Consider the following 11,802-nt stretch of genomic DNA (forward strand, 5'->3'; position numbering starts at 1 on the left):
TCAGGTGACGAAAAAGATTGTAATCACAAAACCAAAGAGATTTGGGATACAAGCATTAGTTGCATTGAGCTGCACTTCGAGCTGAGCATACGTCAAATACAGCACGCACGAAAAATTCTTTATTGCTCTCCAGAATTAGCGAGGCTCTGATGGTGATTTCATCTGAACATCTTTCTATGAAGCAGAGGTGGCAGTTAGGTGGATGGAGTTGCAGCAAATGTGTACTTGTATGCTGTTTGCTTATTAGAAAAGCTGATACTATTCGGAGATTACTGAATACATCGAAAACGTTCAAATTCACCACAGTTTCGCCGCGCTGTGCTCTTCACTGCAATGCTTGACAGGAAGGCCCTCTCCACAAAACGGTTACGTTGCGCTTTGGGGATGTTTCACTGCAATGCCTGACCGTGTGAACTGTGCAGTGAAACATTCCCAGAATGCCACAGGGCCGTTTTGTGAACAGGGCCTTCATGTCGGTGTGCGCAACGCGAAGCGCTTGATATAGCCGAGGAAAGCGTCGTTCTCACTTTGGTTTCATCATAGAGCAGGTGTGCATAAGATTATATAACTGTGATGCACGTGCCTTTTAGGAGTTCTTTAGGCTGAATTAACGAGAGTTTACTGTATTCAGCGATGATATGACAGCTCCACCCGGTTTCATGCAAGTCCTTCCTGTCTAGAAAACCAGTTTACAAAATTGTGTATAAAATGTACTATACTGGATTTTTCAGTAAAGCATGCAGTTATGTAAAGTTCTAGCTTAATTTTATTTTCAAACGCTTGAATTGTAAAATAAACAATGCGAACGACGTTTGCTATTTTTTACTTAATTCTCCATTTTTTTTTTCTTTCACTGATCACATATTCGAAGGCATTTTGTTTGGCCATATTCGTATTCGATTCGCATTTTAATATTTCAATATTCGCACCTTGCAGCTCGCTCTGCAGCGGTGACGAAACTACACCAACGGTTGTAACAAAATTGACATCTTTCATAAGCATGCATCGGCATAGGCGCTACGATAGGTACTGTATGCCATGCCAACGCTGATGTACTGAGTCCCACTATGGCGAGAGTGTCACCTTCTAGCGAGCGCGAGATGTAGGCTTTCATTATGCTGCCGCAGCCTGAATCGCTATTGCGATGCGACATTCGCAACAAAGTACTATGCAGGCACAAGAGCTCAGCAGGTGATCTGGGAGCAATTATTACTACCCATGCAGCATTACTGCAATATATGAAGGTGCAGGTTATGGCACACCCAACAGTAGCCGAAATATCTTTGCGAAATATATAAACTTGGAAATATCTAGTAAGTTCCAAGAAAACTTTGGGTGGGTGAGCAAGAGTTGAGAAGTAGTACTAATTGTTTTCAGTTTCTGGACATTGGCATCGTGACAACAATTGAGGTGAACCACAAGTCAATTGAGACTGCCCGCAAAGGCCAGGAGGTGTGCATCAAGATTGAGCCCTTGGGTGGAGAGGCACCGAAGATGTATGGCCGGCACTTTGACCACACTGACTTCCTTGTTAGCAAGGTAACCATGCACTCCTGGGTGCAGCATGCAATCGTTTTGCATTTTTGTGCTGTAAACTACAAGAATTGCAAGAATTGAGCACGGTTTTAGAGTTTACAACACCTTAATCTCTATTTTCTTTGTTCCATGAGTATTTTTATGCTTTTTTTGGGAGCATATAGAGCAATACATTACAGCAGAAATGTTGGAGTACTTGAGTCGATGTTGAATGTTGAAAGGAGCCCACATGTGTAAAAAATAAATTAGAACTGCTACATAAATGGTTCCCAAAGGGTTAGTTGTTCAAACTTGCCCTTCAAAGAGGTTCGCTGAATGTGAAAATGCAAAAGTATCTTATATGCGTTTGCTCGTACTAAACCTAATGTGCAAATAAACTGCTGTTAAAGGCAACTCCTGGGCTCTTCTTGAAACTTTTGAGGTCGTAATTGCATCACATTTCTTAGAGTCCACTTTTTATGGTTCAAAAAGAACTTCTTAATGTGCCTAGTAAATATAAAGAGCAAAAACCAGGAAACCGAATTAGGTTCGGCCAACCTATGACGTCGTGGATATGGCCACAAAACCTATCGCATGAGCATTGATTGGCTACACTAGCGATTGTGACAGCTGGGTCTCTATATTATCCGTCGAAACCTTCCCGATTTGAGGCCATAAAATGAAAATTTTTAAAAATTCATTTGTGCTGCAACAAAGCATCAGACCACTGCAAAATTTGGTACAGTGATCCGAAAACTGAGGAGAATATACCATGAAAGTTTCAGCAAAACCTGAGGAAGTTTAAAAAGCACCAGCTAGTGCACAGATTTTCGAAGTTTGTTGTCGCATTGTAGCAGCAACAGTATTGCAAATTACCTACTGCAGTGTATTTATGGACTATTCTCTTCTGTCATGAATATGGCGAGCAGAATTCATGATTGCAATCGTTTGGAGAACTTTTCTTTTACATTCCTGTGCACATTGTTCAACTGCTCATGTTACAGTGCAGAGTCAGCAGTGCTGCCTTAGTTAACTGGTTTTGGAACATATTTCGCGCGGTAATCAGAATCAAGGCACGAATATGAGGCAGACTTTTTTTTTTTTTTTTTTTTCCTCACTGGTCTGTAAATGACCTACTGCTAGCTTCACCACCAGATTCGCAAGCAATTAGTAGAAGCAAACTCTTGGAGCATAGGAGCAGAGAAGATGCCTCCAAACATGGATCCATTGAGAAAGAGACAGGAATGAAAGAGTGGAGTGGGGTCATGAAAAAACAGACACAGGATTGGACAAACACGAAGCAGAGGTGGGACGGTGCACCGGTGGTGATGGTAGCTGCTGCTGAACATGTTAACAATACTGAGAATTTGCTCCTCTCCGTGGTGTCGCATTCCTGAAGCATTTCCTCTTAAACGATATTTTATCTGTTGCTTTTGCATTTTTTCATGCTGTTTGTTGATTTTATTAGCCCCTGATTGTAGCTGCCTTGAAAAGGGAGTGATCGTGTTGCAATCTTGACACTTCCTCTTAATTTTTTTAGATCTCAATCATGCCGCATGCATTCATGGTCGCATTATTGATCTGTAATTATGGTGCACTATCTGTGAGAACGAGTAAGAGCACATTTGGGAAACCATCGGTACCATTCTCTCTGTGGCGCAGATGGTTAGTGCTCTGATTTTGAATGAGTAGGACAATAGTTCGAACTCATAAAATCTTATTTTTACTTAATGGCTTTTGTGCAATATATCTTTTATTTAAACAATCACACTGTGCCAACAAGCTGTCCTTTTCCCTTGGGAGTGTATTATCTTTTAGGTTGCATTCCGACATGCTTGTGACTGAAAATCACCATTTTCATTCAAACAAACTACCGTATTTATTCAAATGTAACGCAAGTTTTTCTTCATGATTGTTGGCTTTCAAAGTCCACCCTTGCGGTACAATCGAATACTGCGATTCGGTTGGCCCAAAGCAGCGCCTTGATGCAGCCATATTGAATCCGCCACCATTCGGTTTCCGCCATTTTACGATGTTATGTTGGCAACATGGATACCAGGGAAGCCAAATCCCAATCCATCCAAAGCGAAACAGCGCGGTTTTTGCTTGTGGACTCAGAATCACGTCCCCTTGATCACATGCTTGTCGCATCTTTCACAGTGGATTAGCGCGGTTACTTTTTCACACAATGGCAACGCGCCGTGCATGGTACGACGCTCGCCTCAAAAAAGCTATTCTAGTAGCAGAAGAAATAGGAGATCCTGCGTCAACGGCTAGACATTACTAATCTACTTTAGGTGATTTTTTTAAGTGTGAGCGTGACCGCAAAGTCTTCCGAATTGTCTGGGAGGACGAGAGTGAAAAGGAAGACTGTGTTTCCGAGAACTCAGCCTCCGACGACGATGAATGAGCGTTTTTGATTAGACTGCAGTGGCCATAATGTCTATCAAAGGTACTTTTTCAAGCACTTGTCTCGTGCTATATTCATAATTTTATTTTTTCACATTGGGCAATATGCAAAGTCGCCCCTCGCGTTACATTCGAGTAAATACAATATTGCCATTGCTCAAATAATTGACTATATTTCGTTGGGAGTCCTTTAGGCTGCATCCTGAAATGTTTTGGAGCAAGAATTACCGCTTAAAAAAGCCTTCACATGAATTGTGAGATCAAAGCAGAAGTTGATGCACTGCACTACTGACAAAATGCAAGTTCACACCAACCAGCTAAGGTCCAGCAGTCTTGAAGGATATGGCATTGTATTTTGCTAGCCGAAACCTTTCAGTGCTTGGTTCTTAGCTTTTTTTGAAATTCAAATGAAATAACTTCTTGTGCTTTAAAATAACTAAAATGGGAGAAGCACCCGTGAAACTGGCATCTTCTGCTGTAACTCAGGTTTGCACGACTGCCCATGTTTGCCATGATTTTGCTTGTAGTCATGCCTACGTGTTTTATTGAAAAACATTATGCTTCTGTGATGTTGCATCTAATTAAACAACCCATGTGAGCCTATTTACTTGTTTTGCTCTTTTTTTTGTCATTTGATAGTTTTGTTGTACTTAAGTTCACTCCATTTTCTGAAGATGGTTGGGAGACTTTGTGCAACTTTAAGGTGTAACTGTGTCAGTTCTAATCATGCTCCTAAGTGCATGTCATAGAACTTCCACAGTATGCATGAACAGAACTCAGTTAAACATGAAATTAGTCTTTAGGAGAGTGCTTATATTTTCTCATGTTTGCATATGCAGTAGAAACAACACTTCTTCATATTCTATCTGTTCATACATAATGAACAATGATTACAAGGGTAACGATGTCCGAACTGAAATTAAAAAGCAGATATGGATGTGAGGAGAGTTTGTAACATAGAGATAAATAACTAATCGCCCCTTTTTGATAAGAGTGCATCCAAAAGAAATTACTAAATGTAGCAGGCAGTGGTAGGCAGAACGTCAGTTGGGCAGAACTGGTAAGGTTTTTGCTGCGGGCACAGGGTGGCGCTACTTGGTCAATGGAAGATGCCTTTATAGGCAGCAGACTGTCACGGATAGTGCTCATGCTTACTCTGTGTCTGTTGTGTGCAGATATCACGTCAGTCGATAGATGCCTGCAAGGAACACTTCCGAGACGACCTCATCAAAACAGACTGGCAGCTCATGGTGGAGTTGAAAAAGCTGTTCCAGATCCTATGATCACTGTGGGGCAGACCAATAGGCATCCAAGGTATTAGCAGTTGCCATCCTGTTCTCGGCCGGCTGACATGCTCAAGGTGACCAGGAGATGTGAAAAAGACTCGAGACCAGAGACCGCCATCCACAGTGTGGAGATTGTGATTTATGAAGTGGCCAAAGGGACCGTTCTTCTTTGTTCAGGCCTCCACGGGCAACTGTGACTATAATTAATACAGGCAGATTCAAAAGGCATCGCTCCTGCATCTCGTGCCGCCGCGAGTGCTGCACTCTGGTGTGTGCGAGAGTGTTAGGTGTTGGCTGCAACTGTGTGGAAGACTTTTTTTTCCAGAGAGAATGGTGAGTGTAGGTCAGGCATGCATTCAGAATGCAAGGTGCAAAACTTAACAAATTGCTGTTCTTGCTGAGCATTGCACCTTTTATAACAGCTACATAGTTCATGATGTGTCCGCAATTATGAAAAATGGGCATGAGCCCCCTGGCCTATGTATTTATTAAGTGAAACCACAGTAATTCGTGGGAGAATGGTCTTTAGACGGATCTGTGGGTCATTTTTTGTTGATGGACAACTTAGGCGTCTTTTTGATGCTGGGAATGATGCGAAAGTTTAAGGTGAAGAAGATTGTATAAACTACCACTGCATGAAAGCTGAAAGCTATCAAATGTTTTATATCTTAGTGGAAAGGCATGATGTGATCAGGCGACTTGGTTTTTGTTTATTCTTTCCTTCACTTTTTTTTGTCTTTGTCCAACAAGTGACCACACAGGATAACTTAAATGTCGTTTTGATGCTGCTAATGATGCGAAAGTTTAAGAAGAAGAAGATTGTGTAAATTACCACTGCATGAAAGCTAGCATATGTTTTACATCTTTAAATTGTGGAAAGGCATGATGTGATCATGCGACTTGGTTTTGGTTTATTTTTTCCTTCACTTTTTTTTTTCTTTGTCCGACAAGTGACTTAAGTGTCTTTTTGATGCTGGTAATGATGTGAAAGTCTAAGGAGAAGAAGATTGTATGAAGTATAACTGCATGAAGGCTAGCGTTGTTTTGCATCTTGAAATAGTGAAAAGGCATGATATGATCACGTGACTTGGCTTTGGTTTAGCTTAATTTTTTTGTCTGCCAGATGGCCAAGCTTATAATCGCAGCCGTCACGCTTGAAATGTAGCGGAGCTTTACTGAGGATATTTTTTAAAATGCAAAGCCAACACTCATTTGCTGGTCCTGCGCTGTTCTTGTTTTTACGACGGCATGTAGCTGAAGGTGAGTGTGTTCGGTCAGAATGAATTTGTGAAGAACGGTACTTGTGCATGGTTCAAGTTGTTGCAGCTTGAGATCCGTTTTAGAAAAAGATGTATCTTCGGGTCTTGGAAACGACGGTTAAATGATATAGTGCTTGACAAACCATTGTGAAACTGTACAGGGAAACACGTTCATAAAAACCCCATTGTATGGTTTTTGTTGGTTTTATAAAAATCGACGTATTTTACAAAAATGTCTGAAATATGCAGGTTGTGGCTTTTGGTGCCTGTTGTTTTTAGGAAACGGTGATCCTGTGACAAAATTGATATAAAAATAGATATGGACTTCTGAGATGATAAAGTATAGTTTGAGACTGCATCACTGTGCAGGTAAGACAATGAATTGGTGGCTCATTAAAAGATCTGATCAGTTCAGTTATGAAAACATTCAGATGTACCCAGACAAGTCCAAGTGCTTGGAAACCGGGTGGTGTGTTTTTGCAGGCATGTGAATAAATTTCTTGCAAGATTCTTTGTGTGCTCACTCGTGCTCTGGGCTCCGTCCAGCTGAGCCTCATTAAGAAATGCGCTTACGGTGTTGGGTACATATGCAGCCAAAAGGCCCTGGAAGAGTGCATTAAAATACTAGCTGAACACCCAATTTGCCAAAAGTGTAGCGTCCTTGAATTTAATCTCACAAAGGCTGCACTCATTGAGACATTGCAGCTTCATATATGGCACACTGCTGGGCATTTTAGTTTTTAACATGACAGTGTTAAAGACCCCGCTCTCCAGAAAATCTGGCGTCGCCGTTGCGAACAAAATGTGCAGGAATGGCTCTGGAACTGACTCTGCAGGGTACTGACTCATTAGCAGTTGCAAGACCTGGCCAATATGGCAGAAGCTGTCAACTCTGGCTTTTCATTTCAGATCAGTTTCGGGCGCGTTTGTGTGGCTTAGTTAGGTAGGGCTTTATATCTGCCGATGGTATCGCCTAGTGTAGTTGACTGTATGCTAATGAGTACGTGTGAGGTAAGAAAGGCACAGATTAAGGGATTAGTGATTACTGAGTGAGTTGCAAAGTGCATGTATGCAAATGAGGGTTCGCCAAAAAAGCCAGTAACAGTCATGTCATTCCCTTTTTGGGCAGAGCTCGTGTGTCCCCCTTCAATTTTATTTTTTCATCATTGCACTGAAATCTGTACTGCAGCTAAGTTTCAGAGCTTTAGTGTGTTTGCTTTGATGGTCTGCTACTAACCAGGTGAAATGCAATGTGTAGCTGCTATTTATTACTACCAATCTAGGGCTTCCAGGAGTGGAGCAGCCATGTAGCAGGAAAGTGTGTTCTGGAATGGTTATGTAGCAAAAATATAGTTTTGTAGTAATACAGTTTTGGAGCCACTTAAGAGCATAAATGAGGAATTCATGTCTTTATATATCAGTGTGGTGAAAAGTTTACTGTGCTGCACAATGAACATTAATAGGTGCTGTGTTTGTCACCACTTACCACGAAAGGTTTAATGATAAAGGCCTTTTCTATAATAATCTGGTTCATACAATTGGAAAGTGCCATCTGCCAATGGCAGTTGTTATGGTCTGTAGGTTGTCATATTGTACCACCAATCAACTTCTATGCTCACGTACCACAATGCATCATGCCTTTCACTTGACAAGGTTCCGCAGACATGCACACTGAGGCAGTGAAGGTAGCCGGCGATATAGTCCGCACATTATTCTCACCTGCAACTAAATATTTTCTTCAAAGCAGTTGTGCGAAGAAAATTTCAAGCAAAATTTCACTCGTGTAAGCAAAATTTAACCCCAGTGGGAGCATAAATGTTGACATCGTCCTTTAAATGCAAGTGTGGAAATATTTACTCCCATCAATGTTGACCAAAAATGAGGCAAATGTGAGGCATTAAGGATGGATTCCATTTTTAACTCTCATTTTGAGATTGTTTCTTGACCTCAGTGTCTCCGAAATCCCAAAAAGAGAAAGATCGTAATTTTGTGTGCCACCTACACTGCCACCTAGTGTCTCATCTGCTGGTGATGTCACTTGATAAAATTCACTGACCAGTACTCCCTTCGTTGGCGGCTTGCCACTTGCTTCTGCCGTATTGCGAGAGCATGCCGCAATACAAGAGCTCAGGTTCTCACCGCTTCACACTTCAGTAAGCTACATGGAACTGTTCCTTTGGAGCCTCCAGTACTTCCACAACGCCTGGTGTTCCCTTCCACACACCACCCAGAATTCCCACTTGGGCTTCATTTTTACAGCATTTTTTTTCTTTAGCATGGTGCATTGTACTAGTATAATGTCGCGTGGAGCGTCAACATGGAGCTTCAATGGCAGAGTGCTTCAAAACTGAGCTCTTAATGCTCGTCAGGCTGCCTTGTTCGTAACTGTAACCAAGCTTTAAAGGCACAAACTGGCATGCCAGATAACCTTAGGCGGTGTACTCATTTTCAACTCGTCATGCATGGATTTTAGTTGACTATAGTGTGATGCATGGCCATGAAAACTGATGTGAAATCCTGTTTCAGCTGAAAATTTCAATGGACGTTGTAGGGTAATGTAACACTGCTTCATATGGCAGTAGCCACCCAAGCAAGCTCGGAAAGCAATAACCAATGAGTGCTATTCCACCTACGCCATTTTTGCAGATGGCACAAAGAATCGGTGACATAGGAAAAGCAGCTCCCATCGCCCAAGCTGGTTCAGTAGCTGCCTCCGCAGCTTCCCGTCCATTTCTGCCACTGGTGTGGCTGTAGAAATAAGCTTAGAATGAGACTGCATATACATGGCACCATATCTATACTTCATTTCTCTGGGGGTAAATGTTTTACCCCCATGTGCTCCTATATACACCCCCTGCTTTGAGGGGGGGTAAATAAGACATTTCATGTGCAATATGTGTGCATGCAAACTTTATTTTGCATTGCTTAACAGCAATCGCAGTCTTCTGCTAATGTGCAGGGTTGCCCTGTTAAACAGTGGCACAGCACTCGTGCAGTTTTGCTGTCTGTTTTGTAACTTCGTAAAACCTCGTTACAAGAGACACTCAAGGGGCCCGAAAAAGATGTCTCTTGTAACCAAACATTCTAAAAGCACTGTGTTGATCAGTTTATCGCACATCAGCAATATAAATGCATTCACACGCATTATCAGGGAATTGTTCAGGAAGGCTTAAAGAAGTTATTCATACTAGTACTTATTTTAACGCTTATTTTTTTCTGCAACGCTTCGTGTTGCAGAAAAGTCGGCGTCGTCCGGCGTTGGCCATGAGCGAAAAATCAAAGAAGCATTAATAAATAAAAACGAGTAGGAAACATCGCCGACCTGAGGAATTGAACGTGGGCCATCGGGGTGCGAGACGAGCACGCTAACCACTCGGCTATGCCAGCTAGATGGTTTGAAATGGACAAAGGCCCGTCTATTGATTGCGGTGTTGTCTCAGAAATGTCCCTTAGTGATGTGTATTGTGGCGTATAATAATAATTATGAGCATGTAAATTACAGAACACGCAGTTAAGCGAGTGGCAAATTACTTTTCCGCTGTATTTCCTCTTCGCTTGGCGTGCACGTAGCGCCATCATGCGTGTGGCGCACGGAATAAGATAGACAGGGGATGGGCTCCGAGATCTTCATTGCGCCGGCTCGGATTGGCAACGATGTTGCCGACGAACTACGACTGCAACTTGAGGCCCGCGTGTTTCGGCAAGGTGGCTGGCAATGCTTCTACGTCCCACGTTTCAGAACAAGTAATTACCAAACAGTCATGCTTTGGACAAGTTAACGAGTGTTGTATCATGTGAACTACGTCTTTGTGTCACTCAAAAGCGCGACAAGCAAATGAGTAGACGGTGCGAACGGGGCGTTATAACGCTATCGCGTTCTATTCTTAAAGGCGAAACTTAAGCGTCCTGTGAACCAATTTTTGTGAGCACAGTGCATACCTTCCCAAATTTTGGTAGTAAAGCACTTCACTTTGCAAGCCTTCCTGTTGCTTTAATACCTTTGAAGCACTCTTACATGCTCGTCACCCTCAGATGCTGACACTTTTCCTCTGAAATGTCCTCGCTGTCATCCTCTGTGGCACATGTGCCATTTACTTGAGCGAAAATTACACAGTCTGCAAGCTCTTCGGGAGCACACAAGATCCACATCTGCAGATACGAATTCCTAAAAAGATTCCGATACCTCAGCAGTCTCTTGGATGCTTGCCCAAGCTTCATCTTCAAGGAAGCTTTCCACAGTATCCATATGTGGGCCCTCTTACATCATGTCACCACATTTAAAGCCTGCTTGTCTGAAACTGTTTTACACAGCTTCATTTCTCGGGCCATTCCAGACTGCTGAAATCACCTGAACAGCAAACTTCGCATCAATTACTATTGCATAGTCTTGCTGCCTGTCGAGCAGCAGGCATTCTACCAACCTAGTTTTGTACAGTAACTTGACAGAGTGCATAATGGCTTTGAATATTTGGAGTTTGGAGGGAAAAAACTTCGGTGGCTTTGAGCACGAAAACTTTGGTGCTGCTAGAAGCATTGTCCACAAAGAGAAAGACATCAGGATTCTGTGCTTTTATCTTTTGATCAAATTTTAACAGCGAGGAGTTAAAAAAATGTTGGATGTCATTCATGCATTTTGATTTGCTTCATAGGTGACAGTGCTGATATGCAACAGAATTTAGCTAAAGGAATCTGAAGTGCATCATGTACGAGTTAGTACGCTTCAGCTGCATTGCATGAGCACACCTGGGTTCTGTCTCTTCTAAATAGTGAAGAATTTACTCTAGAGACCTGAAAAAGTTGTCCTTAGTAACCGAGTGTCTCTTGTATGCAATGTTGTTAACATGGCAGACTTAGGAAAACCAACCAAACCATTTTCAGATGTCTCTTATAGCCGAGTGTCTCTTGTAATGAGATTTACTTACGTTAAACAGCCTACGGTTGCATTTCTTCATATTCTTCGGTGGGATTTTCAGTGGTTCGTGGCAAAGCGCCAGTGGGCACAGGGTCATAAAGCAGCAGTGTAGATGCTATTCAATTCACTGTCAGAGTCACTCGGAGCTACAGTCTAACCCGGATATATCGAACTATTGCTTATATCAAAGTGCCTGAATATCCACTTGAAAATCCTATGCAAAAGCATAGCAGTATTATTTATCAAACTCCCGCTGTGACAGAACATCTGGTACATCGAATTATGTGCTGTGCCCCTGCAAAAGGCACTTCTCCTAACCATTCACGTGATAGCATTGCGCGCAAGGAATTAGGTTGGCTGAGCGTCCTTCGGCATCCGCTGACGCTGCAAGATCGTGTGCCGAGGTGACCGTCGAGTCACC

The 11,802-nt window shown here is 42.3% G+C and overlaps 1 protein-coding gene across 1 annotated transcript in view; it reads left to right on the plus strand.

Moving 5' to 3' along the window:
• Positions 1 to 6,980, plus strand: part of eIF5B (eukaryotic translation initiation factor 5B) — a 43,111-nt gene extending 36,131 nt beyond the window's left edge. Inside the window, exons 20-21 of the mRNA XM_084601188.1 lie at positions 1,378 to 1,539; positions 5,100 to 6,980. Coding sequence (XP_084457314.1) covers positions 1,378 to 1,539; positions 5,100 to 5,207 — 270 coding nt within the window. The 3' untranslated portion in view covers positions 5,208 to 6,980. The remainder of the gene's footprint in view (positions 1 to 1,377; positions 1,540 to 5,099) is intronic.
• Positions 6,981 to 11,802: the final 4,822 nt, after the last annotated feature.

This window comes from Amblyomma maculatum, chromosome 4, assembly GCF_055883805.1.
Source record: "Amblyomma maculatum isolate TAMU_Amacu chromosome 4, ASM5588380v1, whole genome shotgun sequence".
Lineage (NCBI taxonomy): Eukaryota > Metazoa > Arthropoda > Arachnida > Ixodida > Ixodidae > Amblyomma > Amblyomma maculatum.